Source organism: Botrytis deweyae (genome assembly GCF_014898535.1).
Source record: "Botrytis deweyae strain B1 chromosome Unknown BDEW_015, whole genome shotgun sequence".
NCBI classification, from domain to species: Eukaryota; Fungi; Ascomycota; class Leotiomycetes; order Helotiales; family Sclerotiniaceae; genus Botrytis; species Botrytis deweyae.
In genome coordinates this window covers 547,105-572,958 of record NW_024066222.1, presented here as the reverse complement: position 1 = coordinate 572,958, position 25,854 = coordinate 547,105, and the positions used below count along the sequence as shown (strand labels likewise).

The window sequence follows — 25,854 nt, the reverse complement described above, 5'->3', positions numbered from 1 at the left end:
AGAGAGAACGTTCGCTTCGCGCTATTACATCCTCACCTATTCATCGCTTCCGACCCCTCAACCAATAACAGAACAAGAGACGAAAAATAAAGTTGCCTTCTCCTCATTACATGTGTACTCATCCCAACCTTACTACTCATTTCCTTTACATTGCGCAAATCAACCCTACAGCCACTGCTAATGCGAAGCCTAGTCTCAAATTGCACATAATCGGCGTCGCGTTCGAGGTAGTCAACTGAATTGGTCCTGTCGTCTGCGCCGCCGTGCTATCCTTAGTGCCAGTACTACTTCCAAACACTGACTCTCCAGCCTTAGAGCTTATACCACTTGGCGATGTTGATTCCCAGTCATTGACCCCGGTACTGCTCGCCCATGAAGAGTCCCAGCTGTCAGCTCCGGTACTGGTTGTCCATGAGGAGTACCAACTGGCACCCCCAGTACTACTCGCCCAGGACGACCCCCAATCGTCAAACTTTGTACTACTCGCCCATGTTGACTCCCAAGTACTAAGCGGGGTTGCTGTCGTGCCGCCTACTACTCCAACAGTTGTAGTGGGCCAAGCAGTGGCAGTGGTTAAGATACTCTCGAGACTGTATACACTATCTAGTATGCTTACAGCATTATCGACATAGGACTTTGCGTCTGGAGACAGTGAGGTATACCAGTCCGGCTTGTTGGTACCGGAAAGTTGTTCGTCTAGCTGCGAAACCCCTGTTGGAGAGTATCCAAGGGTTGAGGCCGAGGTGGGAATGTTGGAAAGTTCGGAGGCAAGGGATGATGGGATATTGAGAGCAGTGGAGAGAGAAGAGAGACTGGAGACTATGCCAGAGCTGCATTGAGTTATGAGTGTCAGTTGGAGGCCATTGGACGGAGGTAAAAGAAGATGAAATCAGAAGGTGAAACTTACACTACAGCCGCCTGACTTGCATCCAATGCAACGTCCGGTACACCAGCCTGGTTTGGATCAAATGGATAATCGGCGACAGCATCTTTATTATCATCCGATGGATAATTCGCAAGCACCACAGTGCAAAGACTAGCCGCCAATACCAAAATATTGATATGCATACTTGCAATTCTGTACGATACGTTACTGCTCCGAAATAAGTTGCCTTGCCAGAGGTAAGATATTTAGTAAATGATATTTCGAATGCGAAAGACTGCTGGAATTTTCAAGTGAAAGACGAAGAACTTCGGAAACAAATGAAAGAATAACATGAAAATATATGCAAATTAAAATTTGGATTCTCTCATGCAAACACGGCTCATCACAAGCTGCATTAGCCACGTTTGCTTCCCACGCCACGTACCCTGCCATGCCGGGCAAGTTTCCCTGGTAAATAATCATTGTTTCGGCTTGATCAATATGCATCCTCATTCTGAAAAAAAAAAATTCAAGCCTCAAATACTCTTGGAAAGTCGTCGTAATGGGAGACTCTTGGTTTAAGACACGGTTCGGCAGCAATCATCATAGCTTGATATACTGAGGTTTAAATGCGTGTAATTCGATATTAGTAAATAATTAATTCGCATGCATCGATAAAGACATAGAAATCTCACTTTGACATCAAAAACCGTTAAAATCACATCGCTAGCATGAAATTTGTTCCCCTTCCTCTCTCCTCGCTTCATTTAGTTCGCAAAAACAAGAGCAAATCCCTCAATCTCTCAGCATTTCTGTAATCTTTGTGTTGAATATCTCAAGACTTCTGATTAAATCTACGCTTGGTAGTTTAACCTGGTCAATGAATGTGATTGATTAGTCTTATCCATATCCCGTTCCCGCCCAAGCATGCACATGGGCTACTCTGTCTAATAGTCTTTCAAGAGAACGGAGCTCCGCTTGACGCCTCACTGCAACTTTCGGTACTTGACATGTTCCCCCACACTATACGTAATCTAGTCACACAAACATTACGTGTGTTTGCACCACCACATATTCACAATACCTTCACGGGATGATCATAGTTAGAGTTAGGGCGATGATCTGAATCTACTGGATAGTCTGCCACATCTAGGTGATGGTTCGTGTTTCATTCAGTGTCATGTGTTTCGTACTCGCTTGCAGTTTGATACTGTTGGTATCAACTTGGGTTGATAAAGTGTATAGTACTTTAGTCTATTGTGTTTCATTCATGCTTGATCATTATTACTATGGGAAGCTAGTACTTAATATAGTAGAAGTGCTAGCGCTAGTGCACACGCTAGTACATACGCTAGTTGCAATACAGTGCCCTCTTAGATCACATGATCGATATCCCGACAGATACAATGGAGTAGCATGGGGTAGTCCGTAAGCTGACGCAAAAGTCTGCTGAAATTCCTATTGATATCTTTTACCGTCTTGGGATTTATGTTCCATGTGCATGATTTAATCCATTGGAACAACTTTGATGAGGCTACAAAGTTGAGTATAGTCCTGTAACTCTAAGCACAGGTTTCGAGCTTAAAAAATGATTGCCTCCACTTCTGCATCTGCATCAGTCCATCTACAGTATTCTAGAAACAAAACAATACAGTCATTACTCCACGCTCCCTTCAATATTTTGAACGTTCATCAGAATTTGTTTCGATCAATTTCATTCGCAAAGGTTTGGTTTCAATCTTCCGAAATTCGGAACATAATACACAACCCAAGAGCTAAAAGTTGACTGTAGTTGTGACAGAAATCGGAATAGTATCATGCCACAACGATTTTTTTAAACAAGTGGTCAATCAGAAATAGACAAGAAGAGGTAGTTCCTTACTGATAGCTATCATCTCAGTAGATGGAATACCAATTAAACCTCATAAGTACTGAGTCGGGAAACCCATGGTGATATAATCGTAGTATCTTAATGAATTCCATATCAGATCACGTTTTTTCACATCTTTTTCATGTTTTTTCAATGTGATGCCCATGTAGATATTATAACCCTAGGATGAGCTCCCACTGGTAGCTGGCTGTGGTTTCTTGATTCGTTCCACACTCTTGCTCAATATCTGTGGTCTATTACTATCCTTGTCGGCTAACGATCATGGGATTTTTTTCGATTCTTGGCAAAGCATTTCTTTAAATGTACTGAATCCAGTCGTGATTGCTGTTTGGCAGTTCGACTTATATCAGCGGAACTTCATAAACGCTTGAAGCAGGCATAATGAGTGAAAGCGTAGATTTCCGTTGTGGGGGATAGAAATTGAGGATAAAAAATCTCACAAGCAAAGAGAAGAGTGGTCAAACAAGAGGAAGAAACATAAGTGATTGAGTTTAAAGTACTCAAAAAAGATGAAGAAGTGTTCGTTACAAAATGTCACGCAACCACGAGTCTTTTCGCCCACACCAGAATAATGATGGGTTTCTTTGCTCTTCACATGATTCCTCCATTGTCAAATATAACAATACGATATAAACTTAAAGAGAATGAAATGGTACAGTGCCGTCATATGTTGCATGGGCCAAACGGAACAGGATAGAAGCTCACTTCGTCTTTCCAACAAAATACATTTCTACGTCAGGGCTCAAGCTAATTCATCTTACTCTTCAGCGAAATCCTGCATCTGGGTCTGTGATCCGAGGAACGGTCTGCGTTGCTAATATTTTTACGTAGGGTGGTCTAGATAGGTCGGGTAAAACGGTCGGCTGTAGACGACCATCGGTTGACTCGGGCTGGATCGGACGAGATATTCCCTCGTGGTCGAAGGGTTTGGGTCGATTGTTTAGCAGAATATTTGGCGGATTGAATTGCTTTGCTATTTTTAGAGATTCGATTGTAGATTGACTGGACTGATTTGATTTTTCAGATTCCAAAATCCAAATCGGAGACTTCCAAACCCAGATTTTGATCCCCAGTATTCACCCCGGATTTCCAGCGTCACATTTCAATCTCAGAATCCAAAGATATATCAACTTATTCGACTAAAAAATGGTTACAAGTTCCAAATTTCGTGAAATAACATTCATAAATAGGTAACTATTTTTAGTTCCTTCACGGGCCGGGTCATGGGTCTGGTCTCGAAGGAAAAATGCGGTAAGAGTGCAAAACTCACACCTAGCGAGAATAGGCTCCAGCGGCGTCGTAGGTAACCGAACTCCTGGCATTTTGTGGTATCAAAACAAACTCGTAGACTTTACCAAAATATAGAACTATAAATATCTGCATAAACCAGCTATCAATTCAGATACAGACTCATACATCCTCTCATCTTAGCTCAAACTATATATACAACTCATTTATTCTTTACAAGCAAAATCACATTATCACTTCCAGATATACTCGACAAAAATGCCAGCATCCAGTCAAACAAGTAGTACTAGACAGAGCAGCAGTTCTAATGCAGGCTCTACCACAAATTCCAAAAAGGATTCAGGAAAGTCTACCTCTGACCGCAGTCGAGACACAACAGCAAACTTTACCCCCGGATCAATTCGAACCGCTTCCCCAAAGCCAATTGATCCAAAGGCCAAAGTCCAAGACCCACCGGAGAGGAGAGTAAAACCAAAGAATCCAGCCACAACCAGTAGGCGGTAAAGCGAACCTCGTCGCTCAACTCGACCCTCAATAATCATCTGAAGAAAATCGGTTTTGGTGATCAACAACTATGGGATTAGAAACACGACCCGAGCAAACCTGATTCTCTGGAACAAAGCAAGCAAACGTTTCTGGTTGATGATCAAATGCTTTGGTTAACACAATTGGAAAACACAGGAAAAAGAAATTCACCTCGGATCGAAGTCTTAGGGAGGAGAAACTCTGCATGTAAAAAAGATGAAGGCAGTTCACTAGCAATCTTTCCTTATTAGGAAAGCCCTTTAAGTAAATTAGTGAGATAGAAAATTTAAAAACACTCCAGCATCTATAATCCCGGCTATGAGTTTTACTCAGTCATTTCCATCCGAGAAATTTGGCTACATCTCATGTTATTTGATTTCACAGAATGAAGCCGTAAGATACGCAAATCTAGATTCTTTTGATTGATCTGTCTGCTCATTGACCCTTCTCAGTGACCGTATGTTTTGTAGACGACCGAGTTAATTTCTGTGTGATCAATTGCAATTTGGCATTTCTATCCTCAACTCTCGTTTCCTCAAACTCACTTCGGATAGTATAATCCCCCACAAACCACCACACTTTCGAGTATAATAATCGTACTGAGGGGAAAAAGACGAGGAGACATGATAGCGACGGTGAAGATTGAACATACACAATAACGCAGAACGAAACACTATCATCCGTGTAACTCCTCCATGAGATGAGTGTTGAAACACGCGTTATGCATAATCAATCCCTCCGCTCATACTATCTACAATGACCGAGAATAATAATCCCAAGCAAAGGGCCAGAGAATGCGGAGCTAGGATACAGTGGATATGCAAGTATTTAGCGATATAATCTGCAATAACAACAAATGATTTATGGTATTGACAGGCGTAAGATTTGACAACACTGGAGTTCCAACAATTAAGGACAGGAATCAAGAATCTTCCAGTACAAACGCTCGACCAAGGAGCAAATTGCTAAGATGCAGATTGTGAACCGCGACGTTTCCAAGGTTCTGGGAAGACTCAAAAGGGCGAGACTTCTCCTTTATCTAGTAGCAAACCATAATATTGAACATAATATACACCTCCTGACAGCATCCACACTTGCATAGACACACCATCAACCGGGCTCTAATTGATCCATTCCAGAATTTCGAGATCCTTACTAAAAGAGCTAGCATTTGCTTGAAATTAGTCAGTGTATTCGTCAATATCATTTTATATAATGTCCTGGTACTCTCTATCTTTGAAATTTCAGAAATGAATCAAACTCCGATGCCAAGAATGGTAAGATCGCTTGCAATAAGACTCATCTTCCTTTCAATACTTTATCCTTCACAAGAGTTGCTATTCAACTGAAATGAGACTCATAAGTACAAAAGGCAATAAGAAATCCAATAACGAGAAGTGAAAATATTGATATGGATGACAGCGACATCCAACTCGAAACAGTTAGGTAGGTGACGGTGAAAGTCTGTGATAAGACCTGATGGAAAGTAAAACTCAAAAACCACTTTGCTTCTGTCAAGAAAGAGCAAAGCAATGGAGAAATCTCGAAAAGTTGATGTGAATGTCACACTCCTAGACATTACTTTCCAGAGTAGGATATGATCTACTTGAAGAAAACAATAGAACTTTTGAGGTTTTATAACCACCGTGTAAGAGATCATGCGCACCGTGTAAGAGATCATGCGCACCGTGTAAGAGATCATGCGCCTGCGGCAACGAAGCAAATGCCGCACTCAGCTTATTTCCTGGATGCGCCATAGTTACAAGGTAAATATGCCAGCCTCTCTGGGCCAATCCAATTTAATCATCAGCAATTCCCCCTTACTTCTTCTCTCCAACTCTTTCTTCCATTGACGCCAGAAGTCTCAAGCTACAATTCAATATTCAATCAATATCAACCCCGCGGATACTGACTCAATAAGCAAGACAGAAATATAAAAGCCGTCTGATATCCCAGAATATGAGCTTCAGTTTTCATGCGAGACTCTAGAGATATGGTGAGAATTATGATTCTAATGAGAAATAGAAGAGGCAGATATATTCAAGCTGTCGGTTGTTGGGCCTAGGGTATAGGATTCGATGGTTTGACAATTATTGACTAAACTGAATGATGCAACGACAAATCCCGAATGAACAACAGCGGCTAGACGATAGCAACTTTGAGAGCTATTATATGCCATGAGGCGATATTGAATGCAAATATAACAACCGACAACAACGCAGACTAAAATAACCAAGCTTCACTTTGATCAAAGAACTGCTTCTGTAAGGTAAAACTAGACCACAGAATATCATGTGCTATCACTGGTGCTATGATTTTTCTCGCTCTGGAAACACATGCCAGTCCAGAATCTTAATTGACACTCTCTCTACCTGTAGATTTTTGATTTTCTTCATTTCATAAATAATATCCTCCAAATTCACAGAAAAAGCTCGTGTAAACTCAACCACAATGAGACAACAAATATAGCCTCCAACACGTCATTAATCACCGACGATCAATACTAGCAATACTTATATGACAGCGACATCCTCTTCAGTTTAATCAGAAGAGTTTGAATTTATGTAGTAAAAAATACTGGGGTTCCACTGTATCCTATCTTCGTATTTAGATTGGGAGATGAATGATGAAGCGATGAATCACAATCATATTAAGATGTAAGACGGATAGATATGTGAGAGCAGTGATGATAAAATGGGAGTGACTTTGGGGTAATTTGGAGAGAGCGCAGAACTATCTGAGGGGAGCAGAGTGATACTGAAGAAATATTAATTTAACATTTTTGCAAGGTTTGCGTGTACTTGTCTGATCTTCTCCATGTTAAACATTGCGATTCAGTGTGAGAATTCGATTGAACACCCACCTACAATTAAAACTAAAAGTTTCTAATGAACCGTCAACGATCCGATCTCCACTCAACACCCTCCACTACTTCCTCCACTGCCCACCCACACATCACGCCTGATCGTCGACCCACCAGTGCCACATTCCGGAACCACACTTGTTCTATTCCTCGTTTCATAAATCGGGGCTTGACCGCAATTTTGTTCTCTCACATAAACATAACTGACTGGCTCTCCAGCTGTCAACTGCGCATCCACATACCAAACAGGATTATCCGTCGTATACATCCCTGCATTCATAGGTAATGCACTATCCAAATTCCATGCTCCCAAGTCCGTCGTATTTCCAATAATGTAAAGGTTTTCGCCATAATATGTTGTGGCATTAACATAAAATCGCACTGGGTATTGACATGTTGCCGTTACATTTGGGGCTCCTGCTGCGATGGCTGGGACGTACACTCCTTGAGAAGATGAAGATGCGCAATTAGGGGGTGGAACTGATGCTGCCGCACTTCCCCAACTGGCAGGATATTGACCAGAGCGTCTTTGGGCCATGGTGACGAATGCTGCGTAACTCCATGTTAGATCATTGGCAGAAATGGGGGCTCCTGTATTGCGATCGAATTGTTCGGCTAAAGATCCATTACTGGGTGTATACTTTTGAGCAATTGTTACAAAAGAGTCGGCGTATGTTGTTACGACATTGAGGATTTTGCTAAACTCGTTATCCCTATTTGTGTAACTCTTAAGTTTGATTGATGGGTAAAGATCGCGGAAGAAATTGATGGATGTTGAATCGACGGTAAGTTTTTTGTGATTTCTCCATTGTGCAACAGCATCGTAGAGAAATTCCGCAGCAGCAGTGGTAAGCAAGTACCTACGAAAGTTAATATTGAAAGTTATGAGCCGCAGGGGATGGAAGGAAGTACCATGGGTTTCCTCCCTGATAGACATCTTCTGCGTATCTTCCAACTGCGATACCTGAGTTGTTTTTAATACCAGCATTGATACCATAGATGCGAAAGCTATTCACAACTGCTCTGAAATTAGACAACGCTCTGCTACTACAAGGTTGTAAATTTGGACTATCACAGGATCCATCAATATCGAAGATAGAAATCGGTCCAAGAATAGAGGCTCCGTCCAGCCCTGTTCTTCCGTTATCGACATTAATATTTGAGACAATATATTCTCCGTTCCAAAAACTTTGATTGAGGAAACATAGAGTTTCTAATGCATTAAGATATCCTGGAGATTCAACACCGAGTTTATTGGCCAGATTTCCGGCTTCAACAAAAGCACGGTGTTGATTTTGTACGGTAAAAAAGCTGGATCCCAGGACTTCTTCCCACAAATCATATCCAGTTTGGTTCCAATATTCGCCAATATATGATAAGTCATTTGCAATGACAGGCCATATGACTAGCTTGGCTCTTTGAAGCTGATTATGATTGATTAACCAATTGCTATAAGCCATTAAAGCGATAGCACGAAGAGCTGGACCATCACGTTGAGGTCTACCCCATGCTGGGGAATGTTAGCGGGTGCCAGAAATTACCTCTGAATATTACATACCACCATTAAATCGAGTACCATCAACCTCGTATTTCGGTTCACCAAGTCCTAGGCCATTAGGAAGAAAAGTGCCAGAAGGATTTGTAACAGTTTGAAGGATGGCTTGAGCTTTGACGTATTTCTCAATTTGAGATTGGAGTGCACGATTGCCAAAAATAAATTCATCAACAAGCATTTTTAACGTCAACGCAGAATCTCGAGTCCAGGTATAAAAGTCTGGATTCAATTAGCATGAATTGGCTTCGAAACAAAACAGTAGTCTCTCTCACAATCAGGATTGGCTTTCGAAGGACTTGCAATGACATAATTGCCTGCTCCTGACGCTTTCGACCCATCTGGTCCGATGTTGTTGAGAACACCCTGTAGGGCAATCTTTCTCTCAGAAGCAATGAAAGAATCGAGATTACTGTAACTTGCAGCCGAATCTCTTGGTGAAATCGCGTTCGCTTGTACACATAGCAGAGATAAAATCGCAACAGTTGAAGAAAGCAGCATCTTGAGCATTGATGATTGTTTACTTCAAGTCAAGAGGAGAAGAAACAAATGTGGTACAAACGAAATGACATATAGCAACATGAGCACTTGTTGATACTTTCTTGTACTTTTCCGTCTCATGTCACAAACGTCGTAATTGGTCAAACTAACCTCCACGTTTTTCACTCCATGTACTCCAGATGGAAGGAGCAAGACGACGGCCCGATTATCTTGCGGGGTTACAGGCGGGGAAGGTGCATAGATGCATGAAAGCCAAGTACTTTTGACATGTGAGGTTGGATATCAGGGGTTCTGTAGTATCGTGCCGCTGTCTTTTACCTAACATTGTTGCGGGAAAATAGGCATCTCAGCCAGTACGGATATTAATACATTCGCGAGTCGAACAAGTAATTGCCAATACCAAGGCAAAGTTGAGGGGCTGAGGAGCTGAGGTACGAGAATCTTCACAAATTGGCTTTCTTGAGATTCCGGATACACTTTGCCCAGAATGCCCAGAATGTATGTTTGATGAAAGAGAAGAGAAGAATTGGCTGCTGCATTAAAACGGCTATCAGACATCGGAAATTAGTAATAATCACATGATATTCCCGTGACTAAAAAAAGGTTATTTGTTGCATGTCTTAATTCAGGACCGCCGCACAAAGGTGATGGGTGAACTCCTTTGCTTATGTAATCTCCCAATATTACCATCAGACCGTTGAGAAATTTATCATCCCATTACAAGTTTTGTGACTTCAATTAGGTGATTCTTCCTTCGCCCTGGGTCTGGATGGGATAAGAATAGATAGTTTTCTTTCTCGACAACCATATGTACCTACTTCGACAAAATGGCTGAAGCACATCCATTGGGTTAACTTCATGGAAGAAAAGTGCTATATCATTACACTCAACATCTCACCCTCTGTCGTCCAGAGCGGTGAATACTGCACGAATATGAGAAGGGGTATATGAGGAGAAGCATTATCATATCCAACAAACAGGTCATATTTTTGTGTATATGGGAAACGTGGCTTTCAATGGCGTCTTCACAATGAACAGCGAGCACATAATTAGATTTGGCTTAAGCTGGGGAATTTCATCTCCATTAGTGGATCTATTGGGCTGACGAGATAGCATGGGCTCTCTTACTACCCAGGCTCGAATTCTCAATCAGAACTTATCAGTTTTAGACCTCTGATCCTCACCTGCATTCCTATTTTTCATACCTTATACCATAGTAAGTACTCCCGAGCATTCCGCCGTCGACGGGGGTAGAGATAGAGATGCTTACCTGCCAGTAGTGAATTAACTTTATCTTCTATTTCGACTTCTCGATATTAAATTTATTGTCAGCTAAAGGTTTTATTTGTCACTATTAACAGACCGTTGTTAGATTCTGTACGGGCTCTGTCGCATCTTGCATGGCTGGAACCCTTAATTTTCCCATGTAAGATCGATTTTTTCTTCCTGCTGATACACTTGAAAGGGTCACGATTATATCTGCGTGCCATACTTACCTCCAAGCACTCCATGCTGATGAAATCCTCAAAAGAATTTTGTATGTAGCCGCTGAAAAGGTCATATATTTCGGTCCTTATAATTGTTTATAGATAGGAAGGCTTCCAATACTCTCTTAAAGAGTATAAAGACTGAGTCCGACAGTAGGGTGCCCATCATGTATTGCAATTTTGAATTCGACGTTCACGGTCGATGTTCTTCCGACCGCACAGTAGAGTCTGGACTGAATTGATTAGCTGGTCCCAAAAGATATCACTTGGAGTTGATCATCAAGCTTTACTTGTCGCCTATTATTACTTGAACTAGACGAATTACATTCATCATGCACGGGTCAGTGATAACATCGAGACGACAACGACAACGAATGCCATGCCATCTGATCTCATGAGGCTAAAAATATGAGTTGAGCTTCTGACCAAATTAATTGCTACAACGTCACCTGTGACGAAGTATAGTTGAATTGTATATTTACTCCAGGTTTATCTTGAAAGCGGGCTGGTGTTAGCAACAAAAAGGGGAATTACTGAGACCACTTAGCAACTAGCAAGAATTCTTTTTATGGCCACAAAACTGAACTTACTTGAGCCACGCTATCACTGTTGGAGAGAGATGGAAAATAGCAATGAATACCTCCAGGGCTAGCCATGATTACTATTCTGAAGTGGCTCAGTCGTTAGTGTCGCTACACACCTTGGCAGGTATATAAAAGAAAGAGATTGGTGAATGATCTTCTTGCATATTATTGTTTCCGAGTCAGTTCATCACTTCCTTTATGTGCGCCTAGTACAATTGAATAGCACAAACTGGAATGTGGACAGAGGTGCGTTCAATAACCTTCAGGAGTATCCAGCGGCTTGATCCTGTAATGTTATAGTAAAGCATCTTTTCTCATCTCATGGCCATATATGTTGTCACTGAACTCTCACGCTATCTTACATGACTCCTTGTCACTTTCACGCAATCCGATACGTACGTATTAAAATCAAAATTTGGTAGTTACGTATACAACGTAACTTTCCCAACCAAGTTCATTTGAAGGTTCTTTATCAAAGCAGCAAAACTCGTTCTGTTGATCCGTAATGAGGGAAAAAATGCATCGTAGCGTTCTTTCTACCATAACGTGAATGTAAGCTTCTTATGCCTTAAATAAGGAAGCAGAGTTGACTTGGATGTAAATTGGGCCTGATATCAGTTTCTAAGTCAGTTGCTTTCTCCTCAAAATCTGTTGACTTCCCCTCTTCTCTTGATGTTTGACTCACGAAGACATTAACAAGCGAACATATAAAGAGGGAAGAAGCGTCCTGCAATTCGGAATCCCTATTCAATGTACATGAAACATCTTTACTATCGCATGCTGCTTGCTTGTAGAATCAGCACAGTCCGCAGTATCAACATTCCCATATACGGATGCTTTCCACTCTAACCCAGTGGCATCATCGCTCTTGGTAAAAATGAATGTAAGCGGCTCATATAGACAGGCACTTGAAGATTGTATTGTCGATTGCGTGAGTACGATAAAATCTGACTTTGGCAATAGAATATGAATTGACGACAACAAATAGGGAAAACGGCGTCTAAAAGATGGTGACCTATCTAGTAAACTGAATGACCACTTGAAAGATCTCTCGGCTATTCTTCCTCGAGTGTTTTCACAAATCACAATGAGGCTTGGTTGTCGAAGAGGCGCTGAAATACATAGAAATATTTTTCATATTCTCCCGGTCTTTCTTATATACTCGATGCCACAGTGAACTCTTGAGCTAAGCACTTTTGTTGTATATCTGAGTATGGTTTGAAACAACTCCTCACTCTGGATTTTCGGATGGGATTGGTTCAAAGTGCTAGATTATCCGAGATTGTATTCGCATTTCCGTCAGATGTGCAACAAGACTCCGCAGCTGCGTTATTTTCATGACCTTGATTGAAAAATTCACTGGGATCGAAGCTTTTGTTGCGCATCTTAAGAATGCAACAAAACTTAATTTCACTATTGGCTCAATTACTGTTTATGTATTACTTGTACTGGATGGCTGCATCCACTTGATGATTAATTGTGTTATGATGCGAATGTGGCGTGAATTAGTGACACTAAGCTGACAATTTGAGTACTCATGAGTCGGACGGTCCAGCAACCTAAAGTAACATCAAAAAGCCCCCATTCCAGAAACATTGACAACACGCAGTCAGCAAATCCAAAGTACGTTGGTGGGGTGGAAGTTCGGCAGTCCAAGTATGATTGCGTAGTCTGTTGGTACCAACTGTTATACATCCAAGCACTACATATCATCTCACAACCCTCAATCTCTACGATCACTTTCCATTTCCTACTTCCAGGACACCGAAAAATAATGGCCACAATCCTATTCAACGAAGGGCACCCCGGACCCAAATACGCCCAAGATGCCCCAACCAAAAAACAGCTTCTGAACAATATCATCGACGGCATGGCTCGAACACGACCCAACGCACTCTGGGCCGTAACACCCATCTCATTCACCAGCTACTCTGAAGGTTTTCGAAAAGTCACATATTCCGCGCTTGCAAATGCCGTGAATGGTATTGCGTGGTGGTTAACCGATCAGCTTGGTTCTGGATTCGGAAAGGATTTTCCAACTGTTTGTTATATGGGTTGGAATGATCTGAGATATGTTACTATGGTCTTAGGTGCAGTGAAAGCTGGCTATAAGGTATGTATTTTTCATGATAGTTGTATGTAAATATGTTGATACGTGAATGATAGATACTTCTCGTCTCGCCGTATAACAGTAATGAGGGAAACATCAGTCTATTTAACGCACTGGACTGTCAAGTTTTAGCAACTACAGATCCTGTTCCACTAGGAGTGCCCGTTTTACTTGACAGCATGCCCAAGTTACGCACCATTACTGTTCCAGATGTTAGCGAGCTTCTAGAGAAAAGTTACAAACATTTTCCCTTCAGCAAAACTTTCAACGAGGCCAAGGATGAACCTCTAGTCTGTCTTCACACATCCGGAACGACTGGTCTACCGAAACCCGTTATCTATCCTCACGACTTTGTATCGACATATATGAGAATGGCGCAATTAGCTTCCCCTGAGGGGTTTGAATCGAGAGAAAAGCAGTACCAAGGCACACGAGTTTTTATGAATCTTCCACCATTTCATGCAAGTATATCAAGTTCATTCAACTATCTGTTTGAGGTTATGTGAATCTCCCGAGATCACCAGAGCACTAATTGCAGGATACGCATCAAGCATAAACGCACTATCCGAATCACTAGCCAATCAGAACATCGTCATATTCCCTCTACCAATGGAACGAGCTACCGCCTCATCGCTGGTCGAGATTATGAAACACACGCCAGTAGACGCACTATGTGCACCTCCATGGATGGTACACGAGATTGCGACCAATCCCGAAATCTTGGAAGAATTGGTGGCCCGGAAACTCGACGTTATATGGTATGGCGGCGGCGACTTACCACAACAATTCGGCGATATCATAACCTCTAAATTCAAATTCTGGAATTCGAATGGCTCTACGGAAACATCCCCATTTCCAAATATCTACAAGTCAGGAGAATGGCCGGCAGATGATTGGAAATATCAATGTACTCATCCTGCTGCAGGTTTGGAATATCGGGTTTTCTCGGACGATGATCAGCTTTATGAAGCAGTCATCGTACGGAATTCCGATCCTGAGTTTGAACAACCAGTGTTCAAACTCTATCCGGATTTGAACGAGTATTCTACCAAGGATTTATTCTCTCCTCATCCCACAAAGGAAGGGTTATGGACATACCGTGGGCGTACCGACGATATGATTTTGGTGGTTGTGGATAATGTGGCAACTCGTCCATTCAATCCACAATATATGGAACATGCAGTGACAAACCATCCTGATGTCAAGGATGGAGTTATGGTTCCCGCTGGAAAGTTTTTCAACGAGAGATTTGCAACCAAAACTGCACTTCTTGTTGATTTGAAAGATAGCATTGATGCGACAGCTCTTGGCTATAAAGAAAAGCTGGTTGAAGAAATTTGGACTATTGTTAATGGTATCAATGAGAAATACAGAGAAGAAGCTTGGGTGCGGAAGGAATGCATCGTTATTGCCAAACCACAGAAACCCCTTCCGAGAAACCCAAAAGGCTCTATTCAACGGACTAGAGCTATGGAATTGTACGCAAAAGAGCTAGAGAGTCTCTAAGTAGCATAGAACCTTGACTGGGGAACAAATTTATGTTCTGACTCGGAATTTTCACGAGGAATTGGGAGTCCGAAAAGTGATGAGGTAAATATGAGTGAAAAGGGCGGATCAAGGAGGAACAACAAATCAGACGAACGGAAAAGGCACTACCTCCCTTACCTTGCTTTCTTCCAAATGCAACTGCATTGAGAATGCTATTTCCTAGGACAGATTTATGTCTTAACTTAAATCTAATAAAAGATCGTGCTCCTGGAAGTTGACTTTTAGCATAAATTTTGACCGAGCCGCTTAATTATGATTCTAAAATAATATACCACCCGTGCCTGAACGCCTGGGTATTGTCCCTTCCTCCATCCTCTGCCCCGGAATTTCAAAAAACAAATAACAATTAACTCATTATTCATCATCACCAAAATCATCAAAAACATCTCCTGTTTCCCCATTACCTCTTTTATCGAACCAACCTCCGAAATCAAGCTTCATCAGCAGTCTGTCTACTCTGCCAACCTTAGCTGGAACGTATGCACCTTCCTCTCCCAAGACCAACTCCTCATAACCACTGTCCCAGCCATTTTTATCTTGATCTATGTCCCGTAGAGTTTTGACTAATCCTTCAATTGCGTCCTTTACACGTGTTGAAATTGTTCCAAGTTGTTCTTCGATGTCTTGTTCCTCTTTGTGAAAGTCAGAGAATGCATCTACCACTCCTTCGTCAGCCTCGAGATCGAGAGATTGCCAGACAGAGTGGATACGGTGGACAAGAGCGACTAGATGATCAATTTGTTGGAGTAGATAATAGAGTGGGTCCGTAAATGTTGAAGTGGTTAAAAGGAGATTGGATGCGAGAGCGGTGAGATATCTCCTATGTGCATCTGCAAGTGTTTGAGGATCATGATTGTGGCTAGTGTTCCTAGATGTTGATTGATTGGCAGCCTGCAACCAGATATCTTCATCTTCATCATGGGATCTTGATGCACGCGTTTCTCCTGTAAGCCAAGCTGTGAAGCCTAACCAAGTTCCTTGCACAACTTCGCCTTGAAGGTATGCTTCCGTCTCGCCTAGGAAGAAGACTGCAGCGCTACTAGTTGCCCATACGCTGCGCATAGCGTGAGAACGCTCCTTAGCTCTAGCTCGAAGTGTAAGAACCTTTTGTCGACCAAACGTCGAACTACCCAAAGGTGGACCTGGAGGTGCAGGATGATCGCGACGTAACGAAGTTATCTTCCAAAGATTGGTGAGCCGTAGATGGGCCCTATGGACTGCTAAAAGATAAGCATTAATGCTGGAATACATTTGGGTATCAGATGGAGTAAGGAACAGATCTAACGGTGAAGGAATGTGAAGTGTAAGGGCTACAGGAACGGAAAGTAAGAGGTTTCGGAACGGGGTGGAAACAATTAGAGAAGATTGCGAAGCTCTCAAGTTGGTTTTCCCTGGCGTATTCGAATTCCCCTTCATAATGTTCAACTGAACAAGGTCTCTTGCAAGTTCAAGCAAATCGTCATCATCCTCTTCGTCATTTTGACCCTTTTGTGCGCCCATCGCAGCCCAGGTCCTAGCAAGGACTGCAGTGACTTCCCCTTCCTTAACGACGATGTTACCTAGGCCATCCTTCTTCTCATAGCCTAAGGTGTCAGACCTTCTCCATCTTGATCGGATCTTTTCATCAGCCTCAGATATCAACGCTATGGCAAATTCTCCTCTGCCAAGTAGAAAAAATTCCCGTAATAAAGTCAAGGCCTCAATTACTTTGCTTAAGGGTAGCAGCTTCTGTAAAGTAGTTTGAGATAGGGAGAGACGTATAGCGGCTATGACTCGTGCGAAGTTGGCGCCATTTATTGGGAATTTGATTGTTGATAACTGTCGCAAGTGAGATGATAATAGATCAAGCTCCGGGGAGGACGAAGATGAGATGCCCTTGACTCGAATATGATTCAAGGATCGTCCAATGAAAAGAAGCGATGATGCGGTAGAGTCTGACACGAACGCCGGTAACAATTCTTTGACGTTCATGTAGTCCTATTATCCGACCAGTCAGCTGTTTATCTCTCGTAGTTGTGAACCATGGAAACATACATGTGAATCGTCTTCTTGTACGAAAAAGTCACCACGTCCGAAACTTGGTAACCGCCCATATAGAATCCAGGCCGAAACCTGCTTCAGCCAAGCTGTCTGCGCAACCTTCACCAGACTTAATGCTGCCTCCTCTATGTCTGCATATCCCGTTTGTATAGCACTGCACAACCTATCAATGACCATTGCCCCACTGCACTTCTTTCCACCCACATCTTGCATCATAAAGTCCACAATCTCCAAAAACCATTCCATTCGCCTCGTCCAGCCAGAGAACTTCTCCACGATAAATGTCAACGGCACAATATTGTATGCACCAACACTCCCAGCATCTTTGCGCAAAATACCATTCTCGACCTCAAGCACTTTGCGTTGAAAGCTTGCAAGATGTACGGAGCTTATAGATGTAGCGACAGCTTGGCAGATACTCGAGGAGTGCTTGGAAGATATAGTATTTGTGTGCGCCAGGAGCTTGCAATGAAGATCACTCAAATGGGCGACAGAGGAGAGGAGGGACTTTTCGGAGGGGGACAGGATGGAGGATGAGGATGTGTTATCGGCAGTGAGGAGCGGAGAAGGATGTCCCGAGAGGGAGAGGAGTATTTCGTGGAGCATCTTGGCTGAGGATTAGATCTTTTTTACAATCAGCAAACTCGGAAATCCCAGTGGAGTGTAGTGGTTCCTCGTACTGGCTTTTCTTTTTACCCGCGAACCAATCTACCAAGTCGTAATATAACAATAGAATCGTACCCAATAACTCAAAACGGCACATTTGATTCACAGCATATCCATTCTTCAGGGCGCATCAGCCAAACATGACTTGTGTGTAGCAACTAAGCTGTGGTTCATTGAGGTCATAAATTTCCCTAAGATCGCGTTGCAGGCGCGTTGCGGGGGGCGCGGAAGCTTGGAGCACCACATGCCAGTTCCAACCCACCACCGAGCCACCTCACCCACTTCAATCATAATTTTATTCACGACTGCGTTTTCATATTTACGTGAAACTCATCGAATCACATGAGACGACTTGCTAGAATTGATACCAGTTATCCGCCTCAACTAGAGATTCTGCTTATCACACCGATCCTCCGATTCTGCAAGTGCGGCGTACAGCTGTTCTCGTCACCAATCAGATGAGTTTCTTGAATACTTGTCAAAACCAAATAGGGGTTTGTTAGGATCGTATAGAGGTAGCAGACACTCAGGTATCTGGGAAAGAATAATGCTCCTAAATACTAGCATCCACTATTTAGTATACACTGTTGTCTTTCCATGCATTGGTCTATTCGGAGGAGACTATGCAGACAATGTGAGAATGCACAAAATCCTTCTCTCCCACCGCCTCTTCTCCTGTCCCCACACTGTCACAACACTGAGCAATCCGGAGAAGGAATTAGAGATACGCTTTCAAGAGAGGATATTCGAGACATGGAACAAAGCTGGGTTCTGAAAGGTGGCTACCGCTACGCGGCGGAGTAGACGTGTATAAGGTGCAGCAGAAGCGAAATCTTTTAGTTTTTACACTTTCATTGACACGATTCCATCCCATTTAAAGTTCCCATTGACTGTTGTTACTCCTGATTCTCTCATACAATCTAAGATCAAGATATTTGAAAACATCTTACTTTGCATATATCAAACTCTACAACCAGCTATGGCTACTTTTCGAGACATCGCTGCTTGGGCCCAAACTCTCGCAGAAATTGCCGCTGCCCCTACTGAAGCCACGAGGAATAGTCCTCCGCTCGCGCAAGCACTTTCTTCTCTTCAAAAGATTGGATTTCAAGATATTGGCGGTGCCGTGGAGGCTTTCAAGAAACACGGTACCGCACTCAAAGATTCGATGGAAGCGACCTATGCACAGATGCCTCCAGAAATTCGGAATAAAGTGGAGAAGGTACATGGTCGCCTCGTGGATTCAATTTCCTCCCCAGAAGATATGGAATTCCAAGAACGCGCTGCCGACTGGACTACTGGTGTTGTTGACGCCTTCAGGAAACACGGTATTTCACTCAGAAGAACTGCACAAGCAGCCTATACAGACTTGCCCCCTGAATTTCGTGATGAGGTTGAGAAGGCGCATGCAAGAGTCTATCAAGTAGAATGGAACAAACTAGCGGTGGACATCCAAATTTGGATTAAGGCACATCCATACCAAACAGCCTTTTATGTTGTGAATGGAATCGTATTCTTTGCTCCAGCTGCATCTAGTGGTCCGATTCTATGGGTTTTAGGATTTTCGGGCAAAGGTCCAAGGGCTGGTAAGTGGTCAGTCCCCAAATAGTTATGGCGCTAACTTTCTGAATAGCTTCATTTGCATCGATTTTACAGAGAAAATATGGTACGGTCAGTGCGAAGGACGTATATGACCATGCTCAAAGTGCTGTCATGGGAGGTTATGGAGCTACTGCTGTAAGCATAGTAACAAAACTTTTTGTTGCTGCAAGTAGTCTTTTTGGTGAGATGTGGGGATCGCGGAATGCAGGTAGGAAATTTACTGCGAAGCTGTGAGATTTTTGCTGTCGTTAAGTCTTGATCAAGAGTCGATAAATTTCTAGTTGAAGCCGATAGCATCGTTAATACCAAATTTTCAATATCACGTTATTATTCAGACATTGCAGATTTCATCGGCCAATCTCCCGCTCTCCCAACTCCTTCTCTCTCCCTTGAAATAAATCCCAAGACGTTATTTACCTTAACCACCATAACGACAGAGAAATTCAGATTCATCACAACTTTCAAAATCGAGAAACTTAAAAATAGTCTCAGTCCCTGCTGGAGATAAGATAAGGTTTATGGCGGTTATTCTGCTGAGTCTCAGGTCATCAACCAATGAGGGCTTATTGGCTGCTTACGATTTTGGAGAAGGACAAGACTACCTAGTTATTATATCTTATCACAAATAGGGACACGAAATGCACACACTCTTCAACGTTTGATATCATATAATCATCAGGGTTAGGGTTAGGATTATAAGTTGATTAAACATTTTCAGGATATTCAATCTGTAATATATCCTATGTCAATCCACACTCAAACACTTTATATAACCTTACTTTGTCGAAATTTGAAGAACTTCCAGTGTGTAGCCCTATTTAAATGATTGGTGGGCGACTATTCTCATGCACATGGGGATCGTCTAGTCGGGGACATGCATAAGGCTAGGAACAGGACGAAGTACCCTTACTTTTGCTTGTTTTTGACGCCATGAAACATTCGCTTTCACATCCGATTCTTTGTTTGTCCAGTATCTTTTATTCAAGCAAACACATCTCCTCAAGTTTTCATGAACCATCTTTCTCTGGCTTGAACCTTTACACTCACTCCGATCATGGTACTGCTCTCCAAATTCATGAGCTGGCTTCTCTTAGCAAGCACAGCTACCTCAACCCAAATTAGCAGTGATAAATGCCATACCGATCAAGATCTCTCATCTTGCGACCCTGTCGAGCTCCAAGCTCTACGCTCAGAATGGACAACTGGTGTCGACAAAGCTTTCAAGGAGCATGGCGTTATAATCCAAGAGCCCACAGACGCAGAACTTGCATTGATTCCGGAATCCTTCCGAGACAAGGCGAGAGAAGAGCATGCTAAATGGTACAAAATTCAGTGGGAGCATCTGCCAAACAAGCTTAAGAGATGGATTTTGGAACATCCCTGGCAAACAGCCTTCCACATTGTAAATGGAGTAGTTTTCTTTACACCAGCTGGAGCAAGTGGATTAGTCCTATGGGCTCTAGGTTTTACTTCAATAGGACCAAAAGCTGGTAAGTGAGCAAAACGATACATCGAAGTACTCGAATCTAATTTTCGATAGCATCGTTTGCATCGTTTCTGCAAAGTACAATCGGTTTGGTGTCGACAAATAGTTGGTTCGCGATGTTTCAAAGCGCATCCATGGGTGGTTGGGGAGCACCTATTGTGCACACGGCTACACAGTTCGGAGCTTGTGCGAATAGCTTCGTGGCTGCAGTTTGGGGTTGGAGTCGTGGAAATAGTACAGCGTAGGATGAAGATCTGTGGGAAGGTAGCACTGTGGAGCATGATGGAGGAATCTTTGAAAAAGTCTACGAAAAAGGGTTCCGCGATGGTTTAGGAGGATTAACCCCTTAATACTTGATGTTAAATCTTTCGCTTTCATTTTTCAGGCATGCAGTTGTCTACATCCAAATATGGTAGTTGCTGAATCACGAATAACATTTCACTTCTTGACCAGCTCAGTAAAAAGCAATTAGAGTAAACCCTGCTCATTCCGAGTAGTTTCGAATAAGCAAATGAAGGTCACTAGCCGCTCAATTTCAAGCCATTAATTTGCTTCTATGGAATGCTCTTTCAGATTTCTATTGAGTTCTTCCACTTTCACTTCCAATATAAAACAGATCTCATTTTCAACTACGCTCGAATCTTTCAAAATTCCTTCAGACCACCTCGACTTTGACAGACTCTACCAAAATGCCTCGATCACTCAAACTAATAGCATTGCTCCTAGTGACCGTCACAACTATCTTTCTCTACCAAGCCATCAAAAAATACAACCAACCCCCTCCAACTCTCTCCGAGAACATCATGTCATACATCCAGGCACACCCATTCAAATCCGCATTCCACGTCATCAACATAGTCACTTTCTTCACCCCCGCTGCAGCGTGTGGCCCATTCCTCTATCTATTAGGTTTTACTCGTCTAGGACCGAGAGCTGGTAAGTAAACCCGAAGAAATCAAAATCATAATCTATAGCTGATTTTCTCACAGTATCCATTGCGTCAATCTCTCACAGTATCTTCGGTAACGTCGCTGCCAGAAGTTTGTTTGCATATTTCCAGAGTGCAGCTATGAATGGATATGGCCTTGGTGCTTTGAATACGGTGGTACGATCTGTTTCGGGTATTGGCAGCTTTGTTGGATTTTTCTGGGGAGGTAAAGCAGTCCGGATGAATGATACTTGGGATTATTTACAAGATTTTGTTGGGGATTTATCTGTATGTGTGGTTTTGGCTTTACTTCTCTATGTTCTGGTCAGAATTGGAGTTATGGGCTACAGATTACTTGACGGTGTGATACGTCCTGTTGATATTCAATCTGAACAGGTGTTAGGAGAAGCAGGGGAGTAGCAGCGATTATTCTTTCTCATCAAGCTAGTATAACAAACACAGCACAACTGTAACGCAATCGAGGAAAAAGGGGGTTATTTACTTCTCGGAGAATAAGCAACCCTCAAAATCAAGTCACACAAAAGACCATACCATATGCATGGACCCGTCGTTCTCCGTGCCTACGTTACAACGTGGCTTAACTCATTCTGAAAGCAGTATTTCCAAAAGTCCGGACTGCTGTCCGAATTACGATTTTTAGCTTCGAGGTCTAGAGGATCCTATACATTTCCTTCATATCACTTTAGTAATTTGAGAATTCCAATCGCTGGGAGTGTTTGATATCTAAAATGGAACTAAGATCCCAAAATTTTGACTGTTAGGCTTCAATATGGAAAATTGGATGTCCTGTGTTTTTGAAAGAAGCAGTGTGGAAAATTTAAGTTCTTTCAAGACGTGGTATTTCTGAATTTTGGCATTCCTATGAATGGATGAGATGTGTGAGGGAGTTTTTGTGAGGTCTGCGATTGAGGTATGTATGGAGTAAAGCATCTACAAGAGAACACTTCGATCCCATGAGATTGAGACCCTTGGCCATCTAGGTTAAGAAAGCTTAGAAGGAGCTTGATGCTCGAGAAATTCCAGTGTTCTGTAGGACGTTATACTTCTATAGATGTCCGGGTATATGCAGCAATTACAAAAGTGTTCTATTCCAAAAAGATAAAAAAATTGTACTTTAGATTATGATTACAAACTGATACGTATTTCCAATCCCTTCTCTCTCCGTTACCAGTCCCTTTCGCTCACAAAAAATTCCCAAGACTCCGTGTCCGTAGTATATACAAAAAAAAACAGTGAACCATTCCAAATAATTACCAGCCGATCATACATCTCTGCGCACTCCAATATATACAAGAAACAAACTCGCTCAAGAAAATCATCATAATTCATATCCATCTTTCGGAAAACCTTCTCTCAAACCACCACTCAATACGTAGCATAACTCATCAACGCAGGCTCATTAGTAACTCTCTTCTCATACGCAAAAATATTAAGCGCGACCAGCGGAATCAACGCTTCAGTCTCAATAACATCAGCCAAGCTAATCCCCGGCGCAACGAGATTCCCACACTGATCGCTAACCCGATCAAACGATCCCGGCCCATCGTTTTGCAACGCATCTGTTACCAATGCATAAGCGACGGGATTAAATAACACGCCTGCATGGGTATACAGAGTTCCGGCCGGAAGTCCCAAGCATGCTCCTTGAAGAAAGGTATTTGAAGCGCCGACGCCACGAGCATCTTGCAGGAAGCCCGAGGCAGCGGTTCCGCTTTGTGGTTGGACGATTTCGTCTGTGACAGAGTAGACGGTAGTGGTGGGAACATAAGCTGAATCGCCGTTGTTGGAGCGGAGTCTATTGACAAAATTGGATTGATATTGTTGTTGGAGGACGGAAGGAGTACACGCAATGTCGTTTCCGCTTTCGAATCCGGGACAGAGAATGTAAGCCAAGATTGTACCATGGTAATCAGGTGAGATGGCGATGTGGTCTGTGACAGTTTTTGGGATTGATGGCCAATATTCTGGGAGTATTTGTTAGCTGAATATCTGGGAGAGTATATTGGGGAATACTGACTAAAGGCCCATTGGGCATTGAGAGATCCTTGAGACCATGTGACGATAGCAACTTTTCGCGAAGTCATGGCATAGAAGTATTGAAGCGCATAAGCTACATATTCTGCATTGGTCTGTGCATCGTCAAGCAAAGCAAATGGTATGTTTAAATAGACTGGGTCGGCATAGCTGGTTGTAGCAAGAAGTTTGCCTATGTTAGAAGCATACGTGCCATAACCAAATGCGCCCGTGCCAGGTGACATGATAACGGGTTGCTTCTTGCCCCAGGTAAATCCAGGAGGAATGTAAATTGCAGCCCTGAGAGTTTTTTCGTCGACAGAAAATCGTGCATTGCCATATACGTTATTGTAGAATCTCTTGTTGGGAGGCACTGAATTATTCACGTTATTGACAGAGTTGGTAGATGGGCTCTGAAGAAAATCAGTATTGTAACATATACCAAAAACATCCAAGACTTACAGCACCAGATATGACAGCTTGTAGATCACTGGAAGTAAAACCATCAAGAACAAGTTCCAAAGCATTTGAGAGAATATTTGCTGGTGGAGTTGGGGAAGCAGAAGGATCAGATACACCCCAAGCACCAGCTGCCCAACTTAATGCTTGAGAAACACTACTTGGTTTGGCTGTAGGTTGAGCGGCCGAAAACAATTTCCTAGCAATCACTGGTACATCAGTACCCAAAATCGTTCCATTTGCAATTGCCCCTGTGTTATGTCAATAAAATTATCTTTGCGTGATGAAATATGATTTACACACCTACGACCAAATTCGCAGCGGTCAATACGTCCCCACTGTCAGATAACACTGCGGGAATGGCCGAGGACAAACTACCAATATCAAGGACTGCATTCCCGGCGCTTGACACAAGACCTGTTACGGGATCTCCTATAAGCTGTGGTTGTGGGAAAGGTGCTGGAACCGGGGCTGGCACTGCCAGAACTAAAGGTGCAGTTATAACTGCCAGGAATGCATGTAGATACATTTTTTGTCTGAGAAATCGTTGCGATTTTGTCAAGTGTCTGAGCGGAGAATTAAATTATTAAACGTGACAGTGAAAACGTGCATAAAGGATATGAATTGAGATTCTGAGAAGGAATGAGGAATAGGGCATTATAACACATCTGCTGGATGTATTGTGCAGTCAAATCTCTGATTTCACTGTCATGAGGCGCTCCATGATTTCCGGTTCATTATGAATTTCCGCTTCAGCGACAATACACTTGATCGTCATGAGTAACAAGTGTATTGGGGTTCATTCCACGGCACAATGGAGGCGAACGATCGATGAATTAATTGCACCCAACCCCGTATTTAATAAGGATCAGCGAGTGGACGTTGTCCCAATTCGATGGGGCTGAACTGAAAATGGTTAGACGTGCGGAACAAAGGGTGAGCTAACCCGGCTGGCGTTGTCTGGCTACATCGTATTTGGCTAAGGGGTCCGGAGAGAATATTAGCGAGCAAAGAGCCATGATGTATATGGCGGCCACGGATAGTGTTTAATCTAAATGTTCAATACTCAACATCGAGAGGAAATGAACGGAGGGTTTTCAAAAGGGTTCTTTCCGTAGATTTGGGTAGTTGAGTGGGGTATGAAGAAACTATCTCTCATACTCGTATATCAACTTGGTGACTCTAAAATCAACATGTCTCCGACATCAAAAGTGGAGAGGCGGAAGGTAAATGAAATAAGGGACCACCAGACCTCTTGGCACCACGGTACTGTAGATCCGACCTGATGGAACTAACAAAGCCTCATCGTCATTTAGAAATGGTGGTTGTCTTATCGAAATCGTAAAGTGTTAGGCAATCTGTCAACGACTATCGTATAACAATTTTTGTCTTCCTCTGGATATATATACTTCGTATGTCATCATTCGCGGATCGACAAGTAACACTCAACAAGCTTCGAATTTTG

General features: G+C 42.6%; 8 protein-coding genes across 8 annotated transcripts; 4 read left to right on the top strand and 4 right to left on the bottom strand.

Moving 5' to 3' along the window:
• Positions 1-145: 145 nt before the first annotated feature.
• Positions 146-1,068, bottom strand: EAE98_006878 (uncharacterized protein; the record flags this gene model as incomplete). Its single annotated transcript, XM_038954501.1, has 2 exons — positions 146-830; positions 908-1,068. 2 exons carry the CDS (start codon positions 1,066-1,068, stop codon positions 146-148), a joined length of 846 nt encoding a protein of 281 aa, XP_038809181.1.
• Positions 1,069-7,444: 6,376 nt separating this feature from the next.
• On the bottom strand, positions 7,445-9,445 carry EAE98_006877 (uncharacterized protein; the record flags this gene model as incomplete). The annotated part of the gene is made up of 4 exons (XM_038954500.1): positions 7,445-8,252; positions 8,305-8,902; positions 8,951-9,166; positions 9,220-9,445. The coding sequence occupies 4 exons, from the start codon at positions 9,443-9,445 to the stop codon at positions 7,445-7,447; spliced, it is 1,848 nt and encodes a 615-aa protein (XP_038809180.1).
• A 3,845-nt stretch (positions 9,446-13,290) lies between these two features.
• EAE98_006876 (uncharacterized protein) lies at positions 13,291-15,132 on the top strand (the record flags this gene model as incomplete). The annotated part of the gene is made up of 3 exons (XM_038954499.1): positions 13,291-13,629; positions 13,683-14,091; positions 14,165-15,132. 3 exons carry the CDS (start codon positions 13,291-13,293, stop codon positions 15,130-15,132), a joined length of 1,716 nt encoding a protein of 571 aa, XP_038809179.1.
• Positions 15,133-15,410: 278 nt separating this feature from the next.
• EAE98_006875 (uncharacterized protein) lies at positions 15,411-18,059 on the bottom strand. The gene is made up of 3 exons (XM_038954498.1): positions 17,895-18,059; positions 17,209-17,838; positions 15,411-17,151 (listed from the first exon to the last, which is right to left on the bottom strand). Exons 2-3 carry the CDS (start codon positions 17,818-17,820, stop codon positions 15,529-15,531), a joined length of 2,235 nt encoding a protein of 744 aa, XP_038809178.1. The 5' UTR covers positions 17,821-17,838; positions 17,895-18,059; the 3' UTR covers positions 15,411-15,528.
• Positions 18,060-18,859: 800 nt separating this feature from the next.
• Positions 18,860-19,716, top strand: EAE98_006874 (uncharacterized protein; the record flags this gene model as incomplete). Its single annotated transcript, XM_038954497.1, has 2 exons — positions 18,860-19,466; positions 19,514-19,716. The coding sequence occupies 2 exons, from the start codon at positions 18,860-18,862 to the stop codon at positions 19,714-19,716; spliced, it is 810 nt and encodes a 269-aa protein (XP_038809177.1).
• An 820-nt stretch (positions 19,717-20,536) lies between these two features.
• EAE98_006873 (uncharacterized protein) lies at positions 20,537-21,213 on the top strand (the record flags this gene model as incomplete). Its single annotated transcript, XM_038954496.1, has 2 exons — positions 20,537-20,972; positions 21,023-21,213. The coding sequence occupies 2 exons, from the start codon at positions 20,537-20,539 to the stop codon at positions 21,211-21,213; spliced, it is 627 nt and encodes a 208-aa protein (XP_038809176.1).
• Positions 21,214-21,657: 444 nt separating this feature from the next.
• EAE98_006872 (uncharacterized protein) lies at positions 21,658-22,316 on the top strand (the record flags this gene model as incomplete). The annotated part of the gene is made up of 2 exons (XM_038954495.1): positions 21,658-21,904; positions 21,958-22,316. The coding sequence occupies 2 exons, from the start codon at positions 21,658-21,660 to the stop codon at positions 22,314-22,316; spliced, it is 606 nt and encodes a 201-aa protein (XP_038809175.1).
• Positions 22,317-23,020: 704 nt separating this feature from the next.
• On the bottom strand, positions 23,021-25,220 carry EAE98_006871 (uncharacterized protein). The gene is made up of 4 exons (XM_038954494.1): positions 24,693-25,220; positions 24,393-24,640; positions 23,935-24,343; positions 23,021-23,881 (listed from the first exon to the last, which is right to left on the bottom strand). The coding sequence occupies exons 1-4, from the start codon at positions 24,916-24,918 to the stop codon at positions 23,283-23,285; spliced, it is 1,482 nt and encodes a 493-aa protein (XP_038809174.1). The 5' UTR covers positions 24,919-25,220; the 3' UTR covers positions 23,021-23,282.
• Positions 25,221-25,854: the final 634 nt, after the last annotated feature.

Excerpts from the sequence above, each read along its gene's own strand:
- EAE98_006871 (XM_038954494.1), bottom strand. The coding sequence starts at position 24,918 with ATGTATCTACATGCATTCCTGGCAGTTATAACTGCACCTTTAGTTCTG. Across the intron at positions 24,344-24,392 it reads AAGCTGTCATATCTGGTGCT|AGCCCATCTACCAACTCTGT; the intron begins GTAAGTCTTGGA and ends GATTTTCTTCAG. Across the intron at positions 23,882-23,934 it reads CAATGCCCAATGGGCCTTTA|AATATTGGCCATCAATCCCA; the intron begins GTCAGTATTCCC and ends AAATACTCCCAG.
- EAE98_006875 (XM_038954498.1), bottom strand. The coding sequence starts at position 17,820 with ATGCTCCACGAAATACTCCTCTCCCTCTCGGGACATCCTTCTCCGCTC. Across the intron at positions 17,152-17,208 it reads TACAAGAAGACGATTCACAT|GACTACATGAACGTCAAAGA; the intron begins GTATGTTTCCAT and ends GTCGGATAATAG.